Genomic DNA, 23,311 nt, shown 5'->3' with positions numbered 1-23,311 from the left:
GATGTAGAACTTTCCCACCATTCCAATTTCCTTCTGTGTCCTGTAGAAAAAAATTGTGCATCAGTGGAAAACTGCATTGTGTACATAGTGCAGATACTTCTAGGCTGTTTGAGTCTAGTCTTTCATTGCCTTTGAGCTACTGCTCTGCAGGTTGTAGGTAACTGGTAGTAAAAACAAAATTCTTGTCCATAGAAACATGCAGTCTGCCTGTCCTGTAGAAGTTCGATTGACTTCCTTCTCCCAGCATGGAAGAAACAAGTTTGCCTTCATTTGGACATTAATTTCAATATTCCTGATTTATACATGTTGGTTTTTCAATATCTCCTTCGAACTGGTTTTAATGCCAGTTTCCTCATTAATAAGTAAAATCTTTAACAGGTGTTCATTTTTTTTTTTTTTTTTCTCGAGATGGATTCTTGCTCTGTTGCCCAGGCTGGAGTGCAATGGCACAATCTCTGCTCACTGCAACCTCCGGCTCCTGAGTTCAAGTGATTCTCCTGCCTCAGCCTCCTGAGGAGCTGGGGTTACAGGAGTGAGCTACAGGGCCTGGCCTAAAACGTGTTCATTTTTATATCCATGAGAGACATGACTTCATGCTTATTTTTTGATTTTTATTTTTTTCGAGACTGATTCTTGCTCTGTCATCCACGCTGGAGTGCAGTGACTCGATCTTGGCTAACTACAACCTCCACCTCCAGGGTTCAAGTGATTCTCCTGTCTCAGCCTCCCAGGTAGCTGGGACTATAGGCACACGTCACCATGCCTAGCTAATTTTTATTATTTTGAGTAGATTTAGTTTCACCATATTGGTCAGGCTGGTCTTGAACTCCTGAACTCAGGTGACTCACCTGCCTCGGCCTGCCAAAGCACTGACATTACAGGTGTGAGCCACTGTGCCCTGCCGACTTCATGCTTTTTGGAAAATTACGTTTTAATAGTCCCTTTGTATAGTTAATCCCTACCTCCTCCTATCCTTGGCTCCTGGCAACCACTGATCCTGCTGTTACCATAGAATATTTTTGCCTTTTGTAGAATTTCGTTATCAATGGAATAATATTTATGTATTCTTTTCTTTGGCTTCTTTCTCTCATCTTGTTTCTTTCCCCCTTACACCACGTGCACAAGCATCAGCATGTGGCTGAGATTTGTCCATCTCGTAGGTATCAGTAATTTGTTCCTTTTCATTGCTGAGTAATATCCATTATATGCACATACTACAATGTGTTTATCCATTCACCATTGTGATTTTTGAATTGTTTCTGGTTATGACTAGTGACTATATTCAAGTGTAAGTCCTCATGCAGACATGCTTTCATTTCTCTTAACTATCTATAAGTGGGCCGGGTGTGGTGGCTCACGCCTGTAATCCCAGCACTTTTGGAGGCTGAGGCAGGCAGACTGCTTGAGCCTGGTAGTTCAAGAGCAGCATGGCCAACATGGTGAAACCCTGTCTCTACCAAAAATACAAAAATTAGCCAGTCTCATAACTCAGTCTCAAAATAAATAAATATTTTAAAATAAAAAATTTAAATTTATCTATGAGTGGAATTGCTGTCTCAAACCTGCCAAATTATTTTCTTACGTGGATGTACCATTTGCATTCCCACCAGCAACCGGTGAGAGCTCCAGTTGCTCTACATCTTTGCCAACACTTGATATTGTAATTCTTTTTAATTTTAGCGATTCTGGTGGGAGTGGTAGCAGAATTTTTTTTTTTTTTTTTTTTGAGACGGAGTCTCGCTCTGTTGCCCAGGCTGGAGTGCAGTGGGCGCAATCTTGGCTCACTGCAAGCTCCACCTCCTGGGTTCATGCCATTCTCCTGCCTCAGCCTTCCGAGCAGCTGGGACGACAGGCGCCCGCCACCACGCCCGGCTAATTTTTTGTATTTTTTTCATAGAGATGGAGTTTCACTGTGTTAGTCAGGATGGTCTCGATCTCCTGACCTCATGATCTGCCTGCCTCGGCCTTCCAAAGTGCTGAGATTACAGGCGTGAGTCACCGCACCTGGCCTTTTTTTTTTTTTTTTTTTTTTTGAGACAGTGTGTTGCTGTCTCCCAGGTTGGAGTGCAGTGGTGTGATCATATCTCACTGTAGCCTTCAACTCTTGGGTTCAAGGGATCCTCCCACCTCAGACTCCCGAGTAACTAGGACTCCAGGCATGCACCACCATGCTCGGCTAATTTTTCAAATTTTTAGTAGAGACGGGCTCTTGCTATGTTGCCCAGACTGGGGTGGTAGAATCTTATTGTAGTTTTTATTTGCACTTCCCTGACGACTAATTATGTTAAGCATTTTTTCATGTGCTTATGGGACTTTTGTATACCTCTTTTGTGAAATGTCGTTTCCATCTTTTACCTATTTTTATGAATAGATTACTAAGTGTTAAGGGTTTTTTAGATGTTCTGTATAGAAAGCCTTTATGGAATACCTGTATTCTGAATATCTTATTCCAGCCTGGCGTTTGCTTTTCATTTTCAGTCTTTTGAAATTTTCATTTTGATCAAGTCCAACTTATCAATAATAATGCTTTTTGTGTCCTCAGAAATCATTCCTAAAGTCACAGATTTTCTTTTCTGTTTTCTTCTAGAGGTTTTATAGTTTTAATTTTTGTGTTCAGATGTATCATTTATTTTGAATTATTGTATATCTGTGAGTTAAGGGTTGAAATTCATTTCTGCCTATATGGATATTTAGTTGTTCTGGGACCATTAGTTGAAGTAACTGTACTTTCCTCACTGGAACTACTTTGGCAACTCTGTTGAAAATCAACCAGCCTTCTAAGTGTGGGTCTATTTCTGGACTCTAGTATGTTTTACTGTCTACACGACTATCCTAATGCCATTGACAGTGTCTTGATCACTGCAGCTTTACAGAAAGTCTTGAAATCAGGCAGTGTAAATTCTTTTTCAAACTTGTTTTGACTATTCTAGGTCCTTTAGATTTCCATATAAACTTTATCAAATTGTCCATGTCTACAAAAAAAGATGCTAAGAGTTACCGGTTTCCATACTTTAAATTCCTCACTGGGCTGGGTATGGCAGTTCATGCCTGTAATCCCAGCATGTCAGGAAGCTGAGATGGGAGGATTGTTTGAGGCCAGGAATTTGAGACCAGTCTGAGCAACACAGTGAAACCCTGTCTCCACTTTTAAGTAATAATGAAAAAAATTTTTAAAAACCCAACCCTTTCACTGGTCTGACCCCCACCCCCTGCATAAGAGAAAGACCTCACCAAGACCTACAAAGCCCAGTGAGTCTGCCTCTACACCCTCCCTACTACCTCACCTCACCATAGAGTTTTTAATTAAGCTCCAACTATACTTTATTTCAGATCCTCCACTGATGGTTTCTCTCTCATCCCTGTCTAAACCAGATAGTGGTTACTGTTTTTTTTTTTTTTTTTGAGACAGTCTTGCTCTGTTGCCCAGGCTGGAGTGCAGTGGTGCAATCTTGGCTCACTACAACTCTGCCTCCAGGTTCAAACGATTCTCGTGCCTCAACCTCCCAAATAGCTGGAATTACAGGCACGCACCACCATGCCTGGGTAATTTTTGTATTTTTAGTAGAGATGGGATTTCGCCATGTTGGCCAGGCTGGTCTCAAACTCCTGACCACAAGTGATCCACCTGTCTCAGCCTCACAAAGTGCTAGGATTATAGGCGTGAACCACCGCGCCCAGCCTGGTTACTTTTACCAAGCTCTTTACTTTTCCTCCACAGCACTTAACAGTTTGTAAAATGACATGTATGTTCATGTGCTTGTTTACTAGCAAGTGGGAACCACAAAGCTCAGTGTGCTGCCCGGCAGAGAGAGAGCACTCAATATGTATTGGTTGAATGAATAAAGGCAGATGTATCTTTCTGAATATTTTATTAGGGCAAAACAAGATATTTGCATGGGATGCTTCTTAAGTCATCTCAAGTAGTTAGTTCCCCTTCAGTTCTTAACATGCACTCTCAAAATCAACACACCTACCCCAACCCAATACTCATCGCTTCAGTCATCCAATAAAGTACAAAATAAAAATAAAAAAAATCATCATCTGGCAAAAAAGGGAAAAGGGAGAGAGTGGCATTTTAACACATTACTAAAATGTTTAAGCTTTTATTTACACATCCCCTTCTCTCAGTTTCCCAGGTTATATGAACATTACAGCAATAGAAAGTGGTTATCATCACAGCACCCCCTTGCAAATTCCCGTTTACAGGTAACTTGGTCAGGGGAAAATATGGGCCAATGAAATAAGATCTCAGCTCTCCTATAAGCTACTGCTCTCTTCTCTTTCCCCCTTCTCTTAATGTTAGCTGGCTATTACAGAGAGGGATCATCAAGACTGTGCGGGCCTACTGGCTGAAGCGACAGGGTGGCTTCCAGTGTCCTGTGAAGAACCAGCAAGGATGCTTTTTATAACTCCAACCATCGACTTCACATCACTGAGATAACAAGACTTAAGGGTAAAGACACCACGCCACCCTAGTCAGTGACGTGCACTCCACTTTCCAGGAAGACCTGGGCCAAATGACCAAGTTTTGCACAAGAAATCTGGGAATAGTGTTGGAAAAAGTCTCCTCGTGCATGGAAGCATTCACTCATCCATGCAGATGGCAACAAGGCAGGACACTCAGAAAGCGTAAGATCAAGGTACTGCTCTTATGTGCACCTTTCATTTAACTTCCCCTCAAGTGCTCCAAAAGAACAGAGCTTTGGGTATTGCTTCATTAAGAATACAGTAACTGCAGTTCAAAAGCCATTGCATTCTTTAGGGTCAGTTTATTATAACCTATCCTACCAGAAAGAATCACAGTTTAAGGCCATTTATCATGTGTACTATGTAGTAAACAAAACCTTGTCCACAGTTCCACCACCAAGCCACTCCCAAGGGTGGACTGTGAATGTGACACTTCCACACTCACCAGAGATTAGAAAAAACATTTCTATTAGGGGCTGAAACTAGCCCCTTGGTTTCCTCCCTAGAAAAGAGCTGCTTGGAAAACAGATGTCACTGGAAATGACAAAAGGAACAACAGCATTTTCTATACAATTAAAAGCAAAGGGATCATTGGCTAGCGCTAGCATTTCTTCTGTGTGATAAGGGAAGCCAGCCCTCTAATTTGGCTCTCTGGCTGGGCACATGGCAATGGCTAGGGGCCTGGGCACACTTTTTTTTTTTTTTTTTTTGAGACAGATTCTCCCTCTGTCACCAAGGCTGGAGTGCAGTGGCACGATCTTGGCTCATTGCATCCTCTGCCTCTTGGGTTCAAGCAATTCCTGTACCTCAGCCTGCCGACATAGCTAGGATTACAGGCATGCGCCACCACGCCCGGCTAATTTTTGTAATTTTAGCAGAGATGAGGTCTCGCCATGTTGGCCAGACTGTTCTTGAACTCCTGGCCTCAAGCAATCTGCCCGCCTCAGCCTCCCAAAGTGTTGGGATTACAGGCATGAGCCACTGCGCCCAGCCACGGGCACATATTTCATGTGGATAAAGTCGAGGCAAGAAAAAGACATGCTTTTCTCCACGTAGAAGGTATTTTTTAAACTGGCTTAATGGATTAAGATGGCTGCTGGGCACTGAGCATCCACATGAAGCAAATAGCAGTGTATCTGTAGGTTCTGGGACTGAAAAAAAAAATCCCTTTAAGTTCCCTTTAAGTTCTTTTTGGCTTAGTAGCCAAAAAACAATCTTTGCTTTTTATACCTCCCCCATTCACAACCCCTTTGGGCTAAGCTGATTTTAAAAACATTTTTTTTTTTTTTTGAGATGGGGTCTTGCTATGTTGCCCAGGCTAGGCTCAAATTCCTGGGCTTAAGCAAGCCTCCTGCCTCAGCCTCTCGAGTAGCTGGGATTGCAGGCTGCATCTACACCCAGCTCCTAACAATTCTTCTTCTTCTTTTTTCCCCCTCTTATTGAGCCAGGGTCTCACTCTGTCACCCAGGCTGGAATGCAGCGGTGCAATCATGGCTCACTGCAGCCTTGACTTTCCCAGGCTCAAGTGATTCTCCCACATAGGTGGGACTATAGGCAGGCACCACCATGCCCGGTTAATATAGAAAAAAATGTTTGTAGAGACAGGGTCTATCATGAAGATTCATAATCTTCATGAATGTGGACAGTTTGAAGGAAAACCACTACTCTCATCTCTTTTTCTAAGCACAAGTAGAGATTATAGCAAGTAGAGATTAAAACTCATTGGCTTACTGAGAACACCAAGAGAGGAAAGACACCTTGGGAATTAGGTCATAGCAATGCTTCAAACAAGACAACAACTGCCCATAACCCTACAAATTCTTGCAAAACAACAGTTACCCTTATTCAACAGTTACCCATATTCTTTCTTCATGGCCTACGGCATGACCGGCAGTTCTGCACTGTTACCCAATCCCGGATCACTAGGAACCGGAAATCCTTATCAATTTGGAAAAAGGGGAGAAACAGAAAAGTAGTGGTAAATGTCATCACTTTTTCCTCCCTGAGAAATCAGGAAATCTCTCCATGGAAGCCACTCATCCCCCTGGTTTTCACCAGTAAGAAGGAAGCAAAGGGTATTACACACTAGAAGATTCAGCTAGGCTGAGCTAGTTGAGGAATTTAGATGCAGGCTCCCTTAGGTAATGAAGAAATTTGAAAAAAAAAAAAAAATTTTTTTTTTAAAGCCAAAGGAGCTAGCTTAAGCCCCTAATGAAAAGCCTCCTCCTGAAATGTAAGGCTAAGTGTACAAACAGAACCAAGGCGTCTGATATGCTATCTTCAAAGCCCAGCACCACCATATATTGGTTTTCTCTAGAGTTGGAATTTTAAAAATCAAGAACTTGAAGGTACAGAAAGAATGAAAGGCCAAGTAAAGGAGGAAGGCATTACGGAGACAAATCACTGGAAACATGTTCAACTCCTTGGTGTCTGAAGAGGCATGACACATAGAGCCCTTAGTAGTTGTGTAGGATGCTTCTGTTCACCTTGACTACAGAAGCAAGAATCCTGTTTTAAAATCCTCGCCCTATCATGAATGTTTAAGATAGTGACTAAAGCACTACGATGGCTGGATTCTTCAAACAAATAAGCAGTACTTTGGGGGTTCTGGAGACTAGAAGCTTTTTTTTAAAGGTAAGGATGTCTTATCCAAAGCAAAGCAAAAAGTTGAAAAAGTGCTATAAAGTCCATTCCCCTGCTAAGTTAAAGCTTTTTTAAAAAAAGATGCGAGAAGAAACTGCCACTGCTGCTTGGCCCACTCTTCATGTGGGCTTTTGATGTCTCCTAGCTATACATTTCCTGGCTTCTGATGTGATCTGCTGAAAGAGGTCTTATAAACCTGAAATAGGTAACAGCAATGCTGAATTAAAAGAGGAATGAGAAAAAGTGCTCAGAACTAGTCACACCTCTATAATCGACTCAGATGATCGGTTTTGGTAGTTATGGTTAACAGACATCTGTTTGAATCCTACCAGAGTCTTGAATCAGGCCATGTTAAACTGTGTATGAAACTATTATTGTATGCCCCAAATCTCGACTTATTCTCAATGACTGTATTTATATATACACTTGTATTCCTCCAAGTACTTGGATAAATGATGATACCTAGGATATGACTGGACCCTAGATTTATATTACAGTTTCAAGAAGAGACAACCAACCATGTATAATGTATACATAACATTTTGTTCTTTAGAAAGTACAGAGGTCCTGGATAGATCACAGGAGGTTTGTCTCTTCAAAATAAACTTGTAACAAAATGACACTTATCTTGAAGTAACTTTGTACCAACAAAGTTTTGCAGTGACTTCATGCAAGCCAAAATAAAAAGACCAGCAGGTTAAGTTCATTGCTTATAAGTCTGTGACTTTTAAAAACCCTACATTTACATTATTAAATAGTAACTGCAGTGCAAAGGCTATCTGTATTCCAGTGGGATTCTATGCTAGGAAATTAGATGTGCAGGAATGGTTGACAATGTATTTGATTTTATAGGACTCCTTATTTAGTTACCACAACCTCCTTCTTACTTTAACCTATACATGCTAAATATAGTCTCTGCATCTCTCCTTGGTTCTTTCATTCATCTTTTTCTGTTCTTTAAAAAAGTAAAATAAAACTTTGGAATATCTCAGGGGCTTATTAAAGCTCGCGGATGCTGACAGTGAATAAATTTATACTCAAGACATTAAAAACAAAACTTCACAAACAATAATATTGCTTACATCCTCTGCTACATGTAATGTACACAAACATACCACAGCTGATGACAAGACACCCAGGAGAATTTGGATTGATAATCTTTACCAATAAAAGGAGCAATTTCAAAAACTAAAATGTGTAACATGACTTTTTTTTTTGAGACACAGTTTCGCTCTGTCACCCAGGCTAGAGTGCAGTGGCATGATCTCATCTCACTGCAATCTCCGCCTACTGGGTTCAAGCGATTCTCCTGCCTCAGCCTACCGAGTAGCTGGGACTACAGGCGCCTGCCACCATGCCTGGCTAATTTTTTTGTATTTTTAGTAGAGACGGGGTTTCACCATGTTGGCCAGGCTGGTCTCGATTCTCCTGACCTCAAGTGAGCCACCTGCCTCAGCCTCCCAAAGTGCTAGGATTACAGGCGTGAGCCACCGCACCCAGCCTGTATGTAACATGACTTTCATACACTGCTTTTCCATTCTGTTCCCAATCCTTCTCCTGTAACACTTGATGGATACAAAAGGACAAGCGGATCCTGGGTATAACCATGCCAAAAGTCCGCTTCACTTACACTTTGGTTCAACTAAAAAAGAACTTTAAAATGGTGATTTTCAGATTTGTTCTTTGGTCAGGCAGTATAAAGCTCTCTGAAAAAAGTCCCTTTACCTGGTTATAGTATGAAAACAGTCAAAATAGAAAATGTCAGTTTAGGAAAGAGATCTATGTGTTCAGAATTTCTCAGAAAAAAAAGAAAAAAAATGTAGACAGGCAGACCCTAGCCCCAGAGGCCAGATTCAATTGTCTTAGGACATCAAGAATAAAAGAGAACTAGCATTCAGAAGAGTAATATTTAAGTGGGTTAGCTTCCAAAAGGCCTAAATTAATAAATCTAATCCTTAAATAGGAACATGATAAATGATTTCTGAGCAGAGGATTTACCACCATTTTCCTTTATCAGTTTAAATCCTAATCTGGACCCAGACCCAGCCAGAGACTGTCATAATTTTCAAACGTAGAAATCAGTAGGAAATGCAAGCCACAGACTCTGCAAGGAGTAATCAATTGTTTCCACACGGCCCCTGGCCCTCACCCACCGGGAGTGCACATCACTCTACGGAGCGGCTTTGTACCCAACACTCCGATGTGAGAGTGGCCTTCTAACCAGCGCGGCATGTGGGTGCTTTGAAAACAGTAAGTGCTTTAAAAAAAACGGGGTGGGACGTGTTATGGCTGGAGCCTGGCAAGAACCAGAATTTGCGCACATCCTCAGACTGTGACCATTATGAAGAAATATTTGATGGTAAAGGAAGAAATCATCTGGTGACCAGAACAAAATGGATTAAGACCAAACCCTTGGGAGATTACACAATAAGCCTTTCAGCAGTCATCGCTTACTGTTTTTCTTAAAAGGCTAAACTTAAGATTAAAGGGTGAATACTTCTATTGATTACTTGAATGGTTAAATAAGGATTTCAAGGCTGGCCACCTCTGAGACCTGGATGGGAAGTAAGTGGAAGGCACTTGCTCCCTAGGGAGGAGAGCCAGGTAAGTCTCCAGGCTGTGGAGACAGCGCCAGCAGTAGCTCTTGATGGGCCCAAGTCTGCGAGGTGCTGGGGGAGGAGGGAATGGCCTGTGTGGTTAGCCAGAGACAGGCTAGGGTCAGTGTGATTTCACAAGTAGAATGGTTACAAAATAAAATGCTTTTTTAATGGACCGAAAAAGCAAAGTGAGTCACCTTCGTTTTTAAAGGTGAGACTTAGCAAAGGAAGGATTTGAAGCAGTTTTTTACTATTTACAAAATGTCATTTAGAGTGGAGGTGGCCACCTTCAGTAGTTGAGGCAATGTCTTTCACATGAGATGGCCATAGAAGTGTGGTTCCTGGAGCTGGCTCACAAAGGCCACAGGCTGTCCTGGGTGAGGAAGAGTTCCTCTGAGGGAGCACCAAAAAGGCTCAGTCTTCTGTTTCTTCATATGTTGTCTCGTCAAAGGGCCTGTCCAGTAGAGGTACCAACCGATGGCGGGAATACTTCAGCTGCAATAGGTCCCCAACTTCATCTATCTCCTTTAAAGCCTAAAATATGCAAGACAAAGTAGAGGTCTGTCAGAGCCAGTAGGATGCAGGCATGCCTGGTGTTTTACTTTGCTAAAAACAATCATGGCAAGATTATCCTTCAGCAGGACTTAGGTCTAGTGCATTTACAAGATCAGACTACAATACAGCTGTGGAAGGACCTGCTTTCTGAACAAGGCTTTCAAGCTCACCATGAATAATGGGTTGTGAATAGCCAGGTATGCAGAATAAAGGCTATAATTCAAAGTATGATATGCTTGGTAGAAAAAGTTATATGCACTCTGAACGCACAAAACCGACTAAAATTTGTCATCTCTCCCTTTTGTTTTTGAGATGGAGTCTCGCTCTGTTGCTCAGGCTGGAGTGCTGTGGCATCATCCGAGCTCACTGCAACCTCCACTTCCCACGTTCAAGTGATTCTCCTGCCTCAGCCTCCAAAGTAGCCAGGACTACAGGTGCCCACCACCATGCTCAGATAAATTTTGTATTTTTAGTAGAGATGGGGTTTCACCATGTTGACCGGGCTGGTCTCAAACTCCCAACCTCAAGTGATCCACCACCTTGGCCTCCCAAAGTGCTGAGATTACAGGTGTGAGCAAATGAGCCCAGCAACTTTTTTTTCTTTTTGAGACAGAGTCTTGCTCTATTACCTGGGCTGGAATACAGTGGCACCATCTCAGCTCACTGCAACCTCTGCCTCCTGCGTTCAAGAGATTCTCTGCCTCAGCCTCCTGAGTAGCTGGGACTATAGGCACGTGCTATCACACCCAGCTAATTTTTGTAGAGACAGGGTTTTGCCATGTTGGCCAGGCTAGACTTGAACTCCTGGCATCAAGTTACCCACCCACCTCTGCCTCCCAAGGTGTTAGGATTACAGGCGTAAGTCACTACACTGGGCGTCTTAAACTTCATTTTTTAAAAAAATCAGTATTTGGAGAGAGAAAACCACCAACAGTATTACTGATATATTCCAGCACAAGAAAAAATATTCTTCATTTTGAAATGTGAAAAATATAAAGCAAATAAGAGCTGAACTTCAATGCGCTATTACAACAGCGGCACCGCTGAGAAGAGGTGTAAGTGAAAGCTCCATATGGAAACAATTTAAGTCTGAAATTAAGCTGGGAGAACCCATTGACCATTTATTCACCTGACCTCTGTGATAAGATTTATTAATTTAAGACAAAAGTCAAAGCTGGCTGGGCCTAGTGGCTTATGTCAGTACCCAGCACTTTGGGAGGCCCATGTGGGCGGATCACCTGAGGTCGGGAGTTTGAGACCAGCCGACCAACATGGAGAAACCCCGTCTCTACTAAAAATAAAAAAAAAAAAGCCAGGCATAGTCCCAGCTACTCTGGAGGCTGAGGTGGGAAGATCCCTTGAGGCCGGGAGGTGGAGGCTGCAGTGAGCCAAGATCATTATCACTGTACTCCAGTCTGGGTGACTGAGCGAGACCCTACCTCAAAATCATAATAAGACAAAAGTGCACATGATCACAAAGGAATGGGCATTTATAAACTCTGACTTCAGAAGAATCTAAAATTTTTTATCAATGTAGAAAAGTAATCATTAGAAAAAAAAATTCCTCAGTAGCCCAAGGGGATCTAGATTACAAGATTTCCTCTGATCCCACACCAAATATTTCAGACAAATCAGTATCATGTGAATAAAAGATGCCATTCTAGTAAGTGCTGACTCTTGTGTGGGGTGTGTGGGTATGTTAAGGACAGGGAGCCAGTACATGCATCGCCATTCATTAACAAATAGTCTACACAGAACCTCTAGATCACAGGTAAGGTGGGTTCCTAGGAGAAAAACATATATTCATTACAGAGCTGAGTAACCCAATCCTCTAGGACAGCCATCCTGCCGCTCCCCTGAGCCAATATCCTTGCGCTTCCCATTTTAAAAAATAACAAAATTACAGCTTTGAGATACAATTCATATTCAACAAAATTCACTTTTAAAGTATACAATTCATTGCTTCTAAGTATATTCCGAGAGTTGTGCAACTTTTGTCACTATCTAGTTTTAGAGTATTTTTATCACCCTAAAAAGCAACCCCATACTCACTCCTCCCTCCTCTCAGGCTGGCTGCCACCAATCTATTGTCTGTCCCTATGGATTTGCCTGTTCTGGACATCTCTCATAAATGGAATCGTAAGTTACATGGTCTTTGTTTTGGCTTCTTTCATTTGGCCTAATGTTTTCAAGGTTTATCCATGCTATAAGGTCAAAGCTTCCTTCTTCTGCATCCAGCTGACCTAGTACTGTTTGTTGAAGAGACTGTTCTTTTCTCATTGACTGGTCTTGGCTCCCTTGTTGAAAATAAAGGGAGATGGCCATAGATGCTTGTACTTTATTTCTGAAATCTCAGTTCTACTTCACTGGTCTATATGTCCATCCTTATGCTAGTACTCGACTGTTGTAATTACTGTAGCTTTGTAGTAATTAGCTTTGTTTTAAAATTAAGAAGTGTGAGACCTCCCACTTTGGTTTCCCTTTTCAATACTATTTTAGCTATTCCCTCCCAGTTCCATATGAATTTGAGGATCAGCCTTTTAATTTCTGCAAAAAAGGGCCAGTGGCTTAGGGTCTCCCAGTCCATTTTTTTCTGAGAAATGCTGAACACTGGATCTGCAGGTTGCTATACTGCCATCTTAACAATATTAAATCTTCCAGGCCGGGCGCGGTGGCTCAAGCCTGTAATCCCAGCACTTTGGGAGGCCGAGACGGGCGGATCACAAGGTCAGGAGATCGAGACCATCCTGGCTAACATGGTGAAACCCCGTCTCTACTAAAAATACAAAAAACTAGCCGGGTGAGGTGGCGGGCGCCTGTAGTCCCAGCTACTCGGGAGGCTGAGGCAGGAGAATGGCGTAAACCTGGGAGGTGGAGCTTGCAGTGAGCTGAGATCCGGCCACTGCACTCCAGCCTGGGCGACAGAGCGAGACTCCGTCTCAAAAAAACAAACAAACAAACAAACAAACAAACAAAAACAATATTAAATCTTCCAATCCATGAACACAGGATATCATTCCATTTCTTTAAGTCTTCTTTAATTTCTTTCAGCAAAGTTTTATAGTTTTCAATATACACATGTAAACATACAGTGTGCAAGTGTAAATTAGCCAGTGGACAAGGGAAGGGCTTTCTCTTTCTTTTTCTTTTTCTTTTTTGAGACAGAGTCTCGCACTGTTGCCCGGGCTATAGTGCAATGGCACGATCTTGGCTCACTGCAACCTCCGCCTCCCAGGTTCAAGCGGTTCTTCTGCCTCAGCCTCCCGAGTAGCTGGAATTACAGGCGCCCGCCACCACGCCCGGCTAATTTTTTGTATTTTTAGTAGAGATGAGGTTTCACTATGTTGGCCAGGCTGAACTCAAATGCCTGACCTCCCAAAGTGCTGGGATCACAGGCGTGAGCCACAGCACCCAGCCCGGAAAGGCTTTCTTGATTAAGTTTATTACTAGGTATTTTATTCTTTTGAGTGTTACTGTAAAAGAAATTTTCATTTCTTCATTGCTGGTGCACAAAATCACTAAGTTTTTGTGTGCTGATCTTTTACCATGCAACTTTGCTGAATTCATTTATTAGCTCTAGCTGTGCGTGCGTGTGTGTGTGCGCGTGCGTGTGTATTTTATAGCACTTTCTATATACAGAATCATGTCATGGGGCCCATTATTAAATGAAAATTAATTTGTATTTCATAATGGTCTAGTTCATGTTAGTTCCATGAAACATCATAAGACAAAATAACTTTAACAAATCCATGGTTTCAAAAAATGCACTTTATGCTTTAAAAACTAAATGGGAAGCAAAGCCCAACAATCCCTCAAGTGAATCTTACGAAAAGGATTAGAACTCTCAGTTGGCAAACATATTTGTTGGCAACAGAAATCTCCTTAGATATCCTAAGGAGATATCCTGGTTACATCTAAATTCCTTCATGAATGTATACAGTTCTCAGGAGTCAAAGTTGTTGTCAGAAGGCATGGATTACTGCCATAGACGCTGCTTATAGTTACATGAACTTTTTTTTTAAAGGCACGTTGAAACTCTGAGTTAACAGGTGAACATGAGAAAGAAAAAAGAAAACTCTTAAAACATCAATAGAGTAGGAAGGAAAGAAAAGCTGAAATCTCTAGGTTAAAAAAAAAAAGCAGAAATTCACCAGTAACATTTCTGAGAAATGAGAAAAATCTATTGGAAAAATCTGACAGGCATCATCAAAATAAAGAAAAAAAAGATACAATATCAAAAAGCCAAATGTAATTGGATATTGTCAGAATGTGATTAAGAATAGGCTCACAACACTGTGCCTATAGTTAACAGTACTGTATTCTACATGGAAAAATTTGATAAGAGGATAGATCTCATGTTAAGTGTTCTTAGCACAATTTTGTTTTTTTAAAAGGGAATACACTTATAGTCGTAGAAATTTTGCTGTGTAGAAATAGAGAAAAAGTCAAAAGTCTTCGGCTATTCAGGAATATAAAATGTCCATCAAACTGTTACAATGAACTTTTATAAAGAAGCATTCATAATGTTCTTTATTAGTAGCTCTTGCCAGGCGGTGGCTCACGCCTGCAATCCCAGCACTTTGGGAGGCCGAGGCGGGCTGATCACCTGCGGTTGGGAGTTCGAGACCAGCCTGACCAACACGGAAAAACCCCGTCTGTACTAAAAATACAAAACTAGCTGGGTGTGGTGGCACATGCCTGTAATCCCAGCTACTCGGGAGGCTGAGGCAGGAGAATTGCTTGAACCCAGGAGGTGGAGGATATAGTGAGCTGAAATCGCACCATTGTACTCCAGCCTGGGCAACAAGAGTGAAACTTTGTCTCAAAAAAGAAAAAAAAAGAAAAATAAAAGTAGTAGTTTTCTAACTCATTAATAGATATTTCTAGCAACCAATTTTATGCAAATGTCATGTTCTAAAACTTTGTAAACTCCCAGAGGGCAATACTGATTTAAACTCTGCAATCTTAGATTTGAAACAATAACATATTAAGAGAATATATAGCGATGAGAATATATTGAGATTATAAATAATTAAGCTCACTAATAATGATCCCCAACTAGATGCCTGGCAGTGTGGTGGGTGCTGGGATATAGAATGAGTAAAACAGATTTGTTCCTATCCTCAATATTTATCTAATGGAGAAGACTGCTATTAAGTAATTATAGGTGTGAAGAATTTAGTAAGGGAGACTCTCAGGATTCCAAGGGAACACAGAGCAAGAAGTGTGGGGCATCCCTGAGCAATTTTCCTTTACGTGGAGATTGAAGAATGAGTGACAGTCAGCCAGGCAGAGGGGAGAGAAAGCTCAAGAGAGAAAATTTTAGACAGAACAACATACGAGAAAGCTTCGTGTAGAAATAGGTAGAGTGGAAAGAGAACTGTGGAGTCCATAGTGAGGGAGACAGTGGAGCAAGACACAGCCGGAAAATTCTCCAGAGCTCTGATGATTCCGGTGACAGTGTTTTTGTAAATGCCAACGTTTTCAGTAGCACTGTCACCTCCTTTGTCTTACTAGTAAATATCTTAGATGCTCACAAGAACATCAAGGTCAATATATTATGAATTTCATCTAATATACAGGCCCTTTTAATAAAAGGCATATTTATATCAAGGTGAAAGTGCCTACTTACGGTATCAAGTATTTCTTTGGTATGAGCTGCTGACAGGCAAAACCTGGCTCTGGACTCAATGATCGGGGTGGCAGGAAATCCAACCACAACGACACCGACGTTCCGCTTCAGCATCTCCCGTCCAAAGGCGCTGCAAAGGGGAAAACGAGAAACAGAAGGCAGGAGGAGTAAGAAAGCTCTCATTGCAGACGACTTGCTGTCCCCAATGATTTAAACTTTTTGGTGATGCAGGCATTGGAGACTTCTAATAAGAGCTTCTTTTAACTTCTTTTAAAGTTAAAATTGATAGCTCACAAATACGTTTAAAGTCAATCCGGAGGCAGTCTTCTCCTATATGGTGTCCTTCACAAAACTGAAATAACCAGCCTGGGCAACATGGCGAAATCCCGTCTCTACCAAAAATACAAAAATTAGCTGAGTGCGGTGGCAGGCACCTGTAGTCCCAGCTACTCAGGAGGCTGAGACATGAGAATCTCTTGAAGCCAGGAGGCAGAAGCTGGAGTGAGCCAGGATCACACCACTGAGCCTGAGCGATAGCCTGAGCAACAGAGCAAGATTGTCTCAAAAAAAAAAAAAAAAAAAAAGTGTCCCTGATATATATAATAGTGGTTCAGAGGCTTCAAAATGAACCTGTATTTAATTAAAATCTGGTCCTTGAAATGTTAAGCTTGGCAGTTTAACATGAGTCCTCAAATTCTGAGGATTCTGCAGCTGTGGGGGATCTGCTATAACATGGCACATCTTTTCTTCTAGCAGAATGGCTGAATGGCATGAGCTCTCCAGATCACGCACTTCTTTGATTGTCTTGGGAATAACACTGCTTCAGAATTCAGGGCTTCCTTTGGTGTCTGTAAGGCCAGTTCACCTGCTGGCTTCAACCGATTACTCAGACCACACAATTCGTGTTTCACAATCCCCCACCCCTACCAGAAGCCAAACTGGAGGACTGTGGCCTTACTCCACATCTGTGTTTTGTCTAAATAACACATTCTAACTTTTATTTAATTTTGTCTACTAAATTATTTTATTTTATTATTTTTTTTTAGTCTCTCACTGTCGCCAGGCTGGAGTGCAATGGTGCGATCTCGGCTCACCACAACCTCCACCTCCCGGGTTCTAGCAATTCTCCTGCCTCAGCTTCCCGAGTAGCTGGGATTACAGGTGTGCGCCACCACACCCAGATAATTTTTGTATTTTTAGTAGAGACGGGGTTTCACCATGTTGGCCAAGATGCTCTTGATCTCCTGACCTTGTGAGCCACTGCACCAGGCCCAAATTACGTTGTTCTTTGTCTTTTCCTCTTGTTGACCTCCCTTATGTTTTAACTTCTCCTTTAAACTATTTACAGCATTTGTTTGAGAATTAAAAAATCTGGCTGGGCCAGTGGCTCGTACCTGTAATCCCAGCATTTTGGGAGGCTGAGCTGGGCAGATCACCTGAGGTCAGGAGTTGGAGACTGGCCTGGCCAACATGGTGAAACTCCATCTCCACTAAAAAATACAAAGATTAGCCAGGTGTGGTGGCATACATCTGTAACCCAGCTACTGGGGAGGCTGAAGCACAAGATTTGCTGGAACCCAGGAGGTGGAGGTTACAGGAAGCCGAGATCGCGCCATTGCACTCCAGCCTGGGCAATATAGATCCTGCACATTTGGCATTACATTAATGCCAGCCTTTTCAGCCTTTTCCCACTCTCTGTAGTACCAGTACATCTTCCTCAACATACCTCCTTTGTGTCAGCATGAACCTGGGTGCCCTGTAACTTCAGCACAGGCTCCCAAACTGTCTAGTGCCTTATTCTAATTCTTCTTCACCTTCTCTAAATCTTTCCTAATTAAAGTATACACAGTCAGTTGCACCTATATAGAATAAAGGAGACACAGCCTTCTTTAAAGAGAGAGCTCTAGACTGAGTCCTTTGGATCTGATAACACTTCGTGTTTGTTTATGAGAATTCCACTTAAAGAAGAATGAAGAAAATCCTTCCCCATATCCCCTCTGAAGCCATAATACTAACTACCCATATGACTTCATGTTGAAACCCGAATTCCTCTTTTTCTCTCAGGGAGCACCTTTTCCTTACTTCCCTTTCATTTTCTTTGAATCACATTACTTCCAGGCTCCCTGATTTAATTTCCTCTCCCATATTCATTTCAGTAAACACTTACTGAGTGTGGGAGACTGTGGTGGACACGGGGGATTAAAAAATTTTTAAAAATTGCTCCTTCAATGAGTTCAAACTGGAGAAATGCTTTAAGATCTAGCTCAAAACTCACCCATCCAACGAGATGTGCCTTTCTTACTGAGCCTGTACTCAGCAGGTCACTCCTTTATTCTACATCTGCAGGGCCACTTTGCATATAATAAAATTTGTTCAGTATAATTACTGTTCATTTGCTTTTCAAATGTCTTCTGGTTTCATTATATATCTGGACTTCTCAAATACATTGAAAGCTATCGTAGGGCAAGACTTTCCATCATGTATGCCTCGTACAAACCAAAGAAGCTGGTGTAATCTGCACACCTGGCAAGTATCCAGTAACAAACACAGTCTGATAAAATCTCTCTGACCTCATGGCCCATTGCTCCCCCTGGAACACTGTGCTGCAATTCTAGGGACCTCTCTGCTACTCTTAGGTCACCTAAGCAAGCGCGCTCCTGCATTGTGGCCTTGGCACAGATGCTTCTTTCTCCAATGGTTAACTGTCAACTCCTTCAAATCATTTTTCCTTCCCATGGAGGCTTACTTACCCTGACCACGCTATTTAATAGTGTTATCTGCCCGCCCACAGGGCACTCTCAACTCCCCATATAGGTCCTGCTCTATTTTTTTCCATAGCACTTGACACCTTCTAACATAGTACACAGTTCATTTATTACGTCTGTCTGACTGTTGCCCCTACTAGACTGTAAGCTCCACAAGGACAGAGATGTTTGTATTTTATTCACTGATCTATCCCAGGCCCCTAGAGAGTACATGAAACTCAAATGTTTAATGAAAGAACAACAAATTAACATACCTAACAATTTGGAATTCACTATTTGATCTATGGCATATGTACCAAATGAAGGTTAACACAATAAGGACAAGACCATTTTCCCTAACAAAATACATAAGCCCTAGTCTCACATCACAGATAAGTATAAGGACAGACTAGTCTGTGATCTGCAACAAAACATACCCAATTTTGGCAGGCATGTAGAGCATCAAAGGCACTACTGGAGAGTCTTCATTTCCATAGATGATGAAGCCCATCTCTTTCAGGCGTCTCCTGAAATACCTGGTGTTTTCAGCTAACTGTTGTACACACTCTTTACCTGCAAAGTCGTGGTGAGAGAAAACAAAATAATATTAAGTAAAAAGGAATGGAAAAAAAGACAGCAATCTCCTCTATCTCCATTCTACCTAATCAGTTCTGTTTTGTTTTTTTCCATTTCACCATAAAATATTTCACACAGTAAACTGAAAGGACTATAAATGTAAAATGTCTCATTTTGTATTCTGTCATTCTACCTGTTAACAGCAGAAGTTATAATAATGTAAAAAACATTTAATGGAGCGTTAGCATCCTCAAAGAATTTCAGCCATACCCCCTCACTGAGCACTCCACAAATCCCTTGACAGTAGGCAGGGTATTTATGATTATCTTCATATGATAGGTCAGGAGACTCTCACCAAGGTGGTGACATGCCTACAGTTGCACAACAGTGTGTGCCACATTACAAGTAGCAAGTGGCACAGCTTCAACTAGAATTTACGTCTTCTAACTTTAAGATTCATTCCAATCAATTGTGATGCAAATACATTTTATGCATGAGACCAGAGATGAAGCAATTTAGGCCCTCAAATTTTCATCTTCTGAGTTTCATTTTGTTGTTTCCTTACATTTTTTTTTTTTTTTTTTTTGAGATGGCATCTTGCTCTGTTGCCCAGGCTGGAGTGCAACGACACGATCTCAGCTCACTGCAATCTCTGCTTCCCGGGTTCAAGTGATTCTCCTGTCTCAGCTTCCTGAATAGGTGGGGTTACAGGCGCACACCACCACTTCCAGCTAATTTTTTTTTTTTTTTTTTTTTTAGACAGAGTCTCGCTCTGTTGCCCGGGCTGGAGTGCAGTGGCCGGATCTCAGCTCACTGCAAGCTCCGCCTCCCGGGTTCACGCCATTCTCCTGCCTCAGCCTCCGGAGTAGCTGGGACTACAGGCGCCCGTCACCTCGCCCGGCTAGTTTTTTGTATTTTTTTTTTTAGTAGAGACGGGGTTTCACCATGTTAGCCAGGATGCTCGATCTCCTGACCTCGTGATCCGCCCGTCTCAGCCTCCCAAAGTGCTGGGATTACAGGCTTGAGCCACCGCGCCTGGCAATTTTTGTATTTTTAGTAGAGACAGGGTTACGCCATGTTGGCCAGGCTGGTCTTGAACGCTTAACCTCAAGTGATCCGCCCACCTTGGCCTCCCAAAGTGCTGGGATTACAGACGTGAGCCACCACACCCTGCCTGTTTCCTTAAAACTCTTATCAGACAGCAGTAGCATATTTGTAATAGTATAAAGTCATATCTTTAATCCTATTGTGCTCATCTTCCCTAAAACACAAATGGATTAAAACGCACATTTCTGTAATTGCGAACTGACTAAATAATTGGGCAAGTTTTGACATTATGGTAAGTTGATCTTTGAAAAGATATCCAAATAATTGTTCTGTTATACAGAGCAATGCAATAAATTTAAAAGATCCACTTGTAAAAGGCTAAGAACTATTTTAGAATCTTCTCAACCATAAATACTCATGAATAAAAAAGGCTGCAGTAATTTTCATATATAGATTATAAAATCAGCAATTTTTTTTTCTTTTTTCTTTTTTTTTGAGATGGAGTCTTGCTCTGTCGCCCAGGCTGGAGTGCAGTGGCGCAATCTTGGCTCACTGCAAGCTCCGCCTCCCAGGTTCACGCCATTCTCCTGCCTCAGCCTCCCAAGTAGCTGGGACTACAGGTGCCCACCATCTCGCCCGGCTAATTTTTTATATTTTTAGTAGAGACAGGGTTTCACCGTGTTAGCCAGGATGGTCTCAATCTCCTGACCTTGTGATCTGCCCACCTTGGCCTCCCAAAGTGCTGGGATTACAGGCGTGAGCCACCATGCCCAGCCAAAGTTCTTATTTTTAAAAATCCAAACATGATACATAAGTTCTTATGACAAATTAGCCAGACATACAGATAGCTAACAAATGTCCTTAGAATTGGAATACTAACATATCCATCATTCATGGGAAGCTACTCTAGATAAGTTGGCCACAAATAAGTCAAAATTAATACTCTTTATGCAGATAATTTCAAGTTGATCAGAGAAAAACACTCAAGCTTAGATTAGCCTCGTGTGAACACTGGAGCATCATTTATGTCATCGTTTAAGTTACAAAGAAGAAAGCAGATATTAAAGTGTGTTATATTTAAGTATGTTGGGAACTGATGAGTCAAGTACTCTAACTTCCCCCTAGAAATATCAATACATGCTTAATCTACATTTAGAAGATGAGACTTCTTTCAGTCATGGAGTACTAGAGACTGGATTTACCTTCCTGCTGTAAACAATAGGAAACTGGACAAAGTACATAAACAATGACTTTTAGACACTGAGCCACGGGGAGTGCCAGACTGCGTTGCCTGAAGGCAGGCCACAGGCTGCTGCACAGGGAAGGAGGGCCCAGTCTTGCCAGCTGAGGACATCTGAGATTGGAGTGGAGAGCTGTCCATTGAGATCAGAGCTGGGGAGGCTGCGGGGGCTAGAATTTGCTGGGCAGTGTACAGGAGCAGGGAGTGGGGGTGTGATGAGAGCGCTTTAGGGATCTGCAGAGGGGTCCCTTTGAACTTTGGGAAGAGTACTGATTTGTATACACACGAAGGGAAGCTAGCAGAGGCTGGGGAAAAGATCCATCAGAAAGCAATAGGCCAAACAATCCTGCACTTACATGGAGCTGGGAATAGTTTGTATTTTTATCCACCAAAATGTAAAGATCTTATAATATGTGGGTTATCTAACAGAGTCCTCAGAAGGGGACTCCACTCCTATCACCTTAGTAGTGGAGACAAATTAACCCTAGACTAAAAATTGGTCTGAACCCACCCTAACCTTAAAAGCAAGCCTTGCAAGGATCCTGTTGATTCCAGGAACAAAGTCCAACATTACCTAAAGGAAAACAACAAGATATAGAATCTACCAATGTAAAATTAACAATGTCCAACATATAATTTTAAAATTCTAGGCATTCAAAGAAACAGGAAAATATGATGTACAACCAGCGGAAAAGTCAGTTAATAAAAACCGACCAGAAATAACAGAGTGTTAGCAGATACGGATGTTAAAGGCCATTATAAATATGATCTATATGTTCAAAAAGGTAGAAGAAACATGAGGAGAGAAATATATAAAAAGGAACAAATGATTACTAAGGCAACAATGCTGATGAATCTCAAAACTTATATAACGTTCATTGAAATAACCCAGACATGAGACTGCATACTGTATGAATTTGTTTGTATGAAACTCTAAAAAGACATACTCTAATGACAGAAAACAGATTCATGGTTGCCAGAAAGTATGGGAAGGAGGCTAATAGCAAAGGGGCAGGAGGGAACTTTCAGGAGAGGCGATGAAAATATTCTAACTTTGATTGTGGCATGGTTATAAGATTGGATACATGGGGCTGGGCGTGGTGGCTCACGTCTGTAATCCCAGCACTTTGGGAGGCCGAGGCAGGTGGATCATCTGAGCTCAGGACTTCAAGACCAGCCTGGCCAACGTGGCGAAACCCCATCTCTACTAAAAATACAAAAATTAGGCAGGCGTGGTGGTGGGCGCCTGTAATCCCAGCTACTAGGGAGGTTAAGGCAGGAGAATTGCTTGAACCTGAGAGGTGGAGGTTGCAGTAAGCTGAGATCGCCCCACTGCACTCCAGTCTGGGTGACAGAGGGAGACTCTGTCTCTAACATAACATAACATAACATAACATAACATAACATAACTAAAATAAAATAAAATATAAAAAGACTGGATATATGTCAAAACTCAGGGAATTTATTAGTTGAGTGTACATTAATTTTTTCTGCATCCAATTTACCATTTTACAACTCACCACCCTTTTTTTTTTTCCTTTTCTTTTTTGAGACAAGGTCTTACCATGTCACCCAGGCTGGAGGGCAGTGGCACAATCTTGACTCACTGCAACCTCTGTCTCCCGGGCTCAAGAGATCCTTCTGCCTTATTCTCCCGAAGCTAAGACTACAGGTGTGCATCAACACGCCCGGCTAATTTTTTGTTCTATTTTTTGTAGAGATGAAATTTCACCATTGTTACACAGGCTGGTCTGGATGTCCTGGGCTCAAGTGATCCACCTGCCTGACCTCCCAAAGTGCTGCGATTACA

At 41.9% G+C, this 23,311-nt stretch overlaps 1 protein-coding gene across 1 annotated transcript in view; it reads right to left on the bottom strand.

Annotated features, from left to right (window-relative positions):
- Positions 1 to 3,852: 3,852 nt before the first annotated feature.
- SPTLC2 (serine palmitoyltransferase long chain base subunit 2) overlaps positions 3,853 to 23,311 on the bottom strand; it is a 111,566-nt gene continuing 92,107 nt past the window's right edge. Inside the window, exons 10-12 of the mRNA XM_021941441.2 lie at positions 19,076 to 19,211; positions 15,895 to 16,024; positions 3,853 to 10,241 (exon numbers count right to left, since the gene is read on the bottom strand). Of these exons, the coding sequence (XP_021797133.2) occupies positions 10,122 to 10,241; positions 15,895 to 16,024; positions 19,076 to 19,211 (386 nt within the window). The 3' untranslated portion in view covers positions 3,853 to 10,121. The remainder of the gene's footprint in view (positions 10,242 to 15,894; positions 16,025 to 19,075; positions 19,212 to 23,311) is intronic.

The sequence above is a fragment of the Papio anubis genome, chromosome 7, assembly GCF_008728515.1.
Source record: "Papio anubis isolate 15944 chromosome 7, Panubis1.0, whole genome shotgun sequence".
NCBI lineage: Eukaryota > Metazoa > Chordata > Mammalia > Primates > Cercopithecidae > Papio > Papio anubis.
The sequence above is the reverse complement of the archived record's forward strand: the minus strand, read 5'-3'. Positions and strand labels throughout refer to the sequence as shown.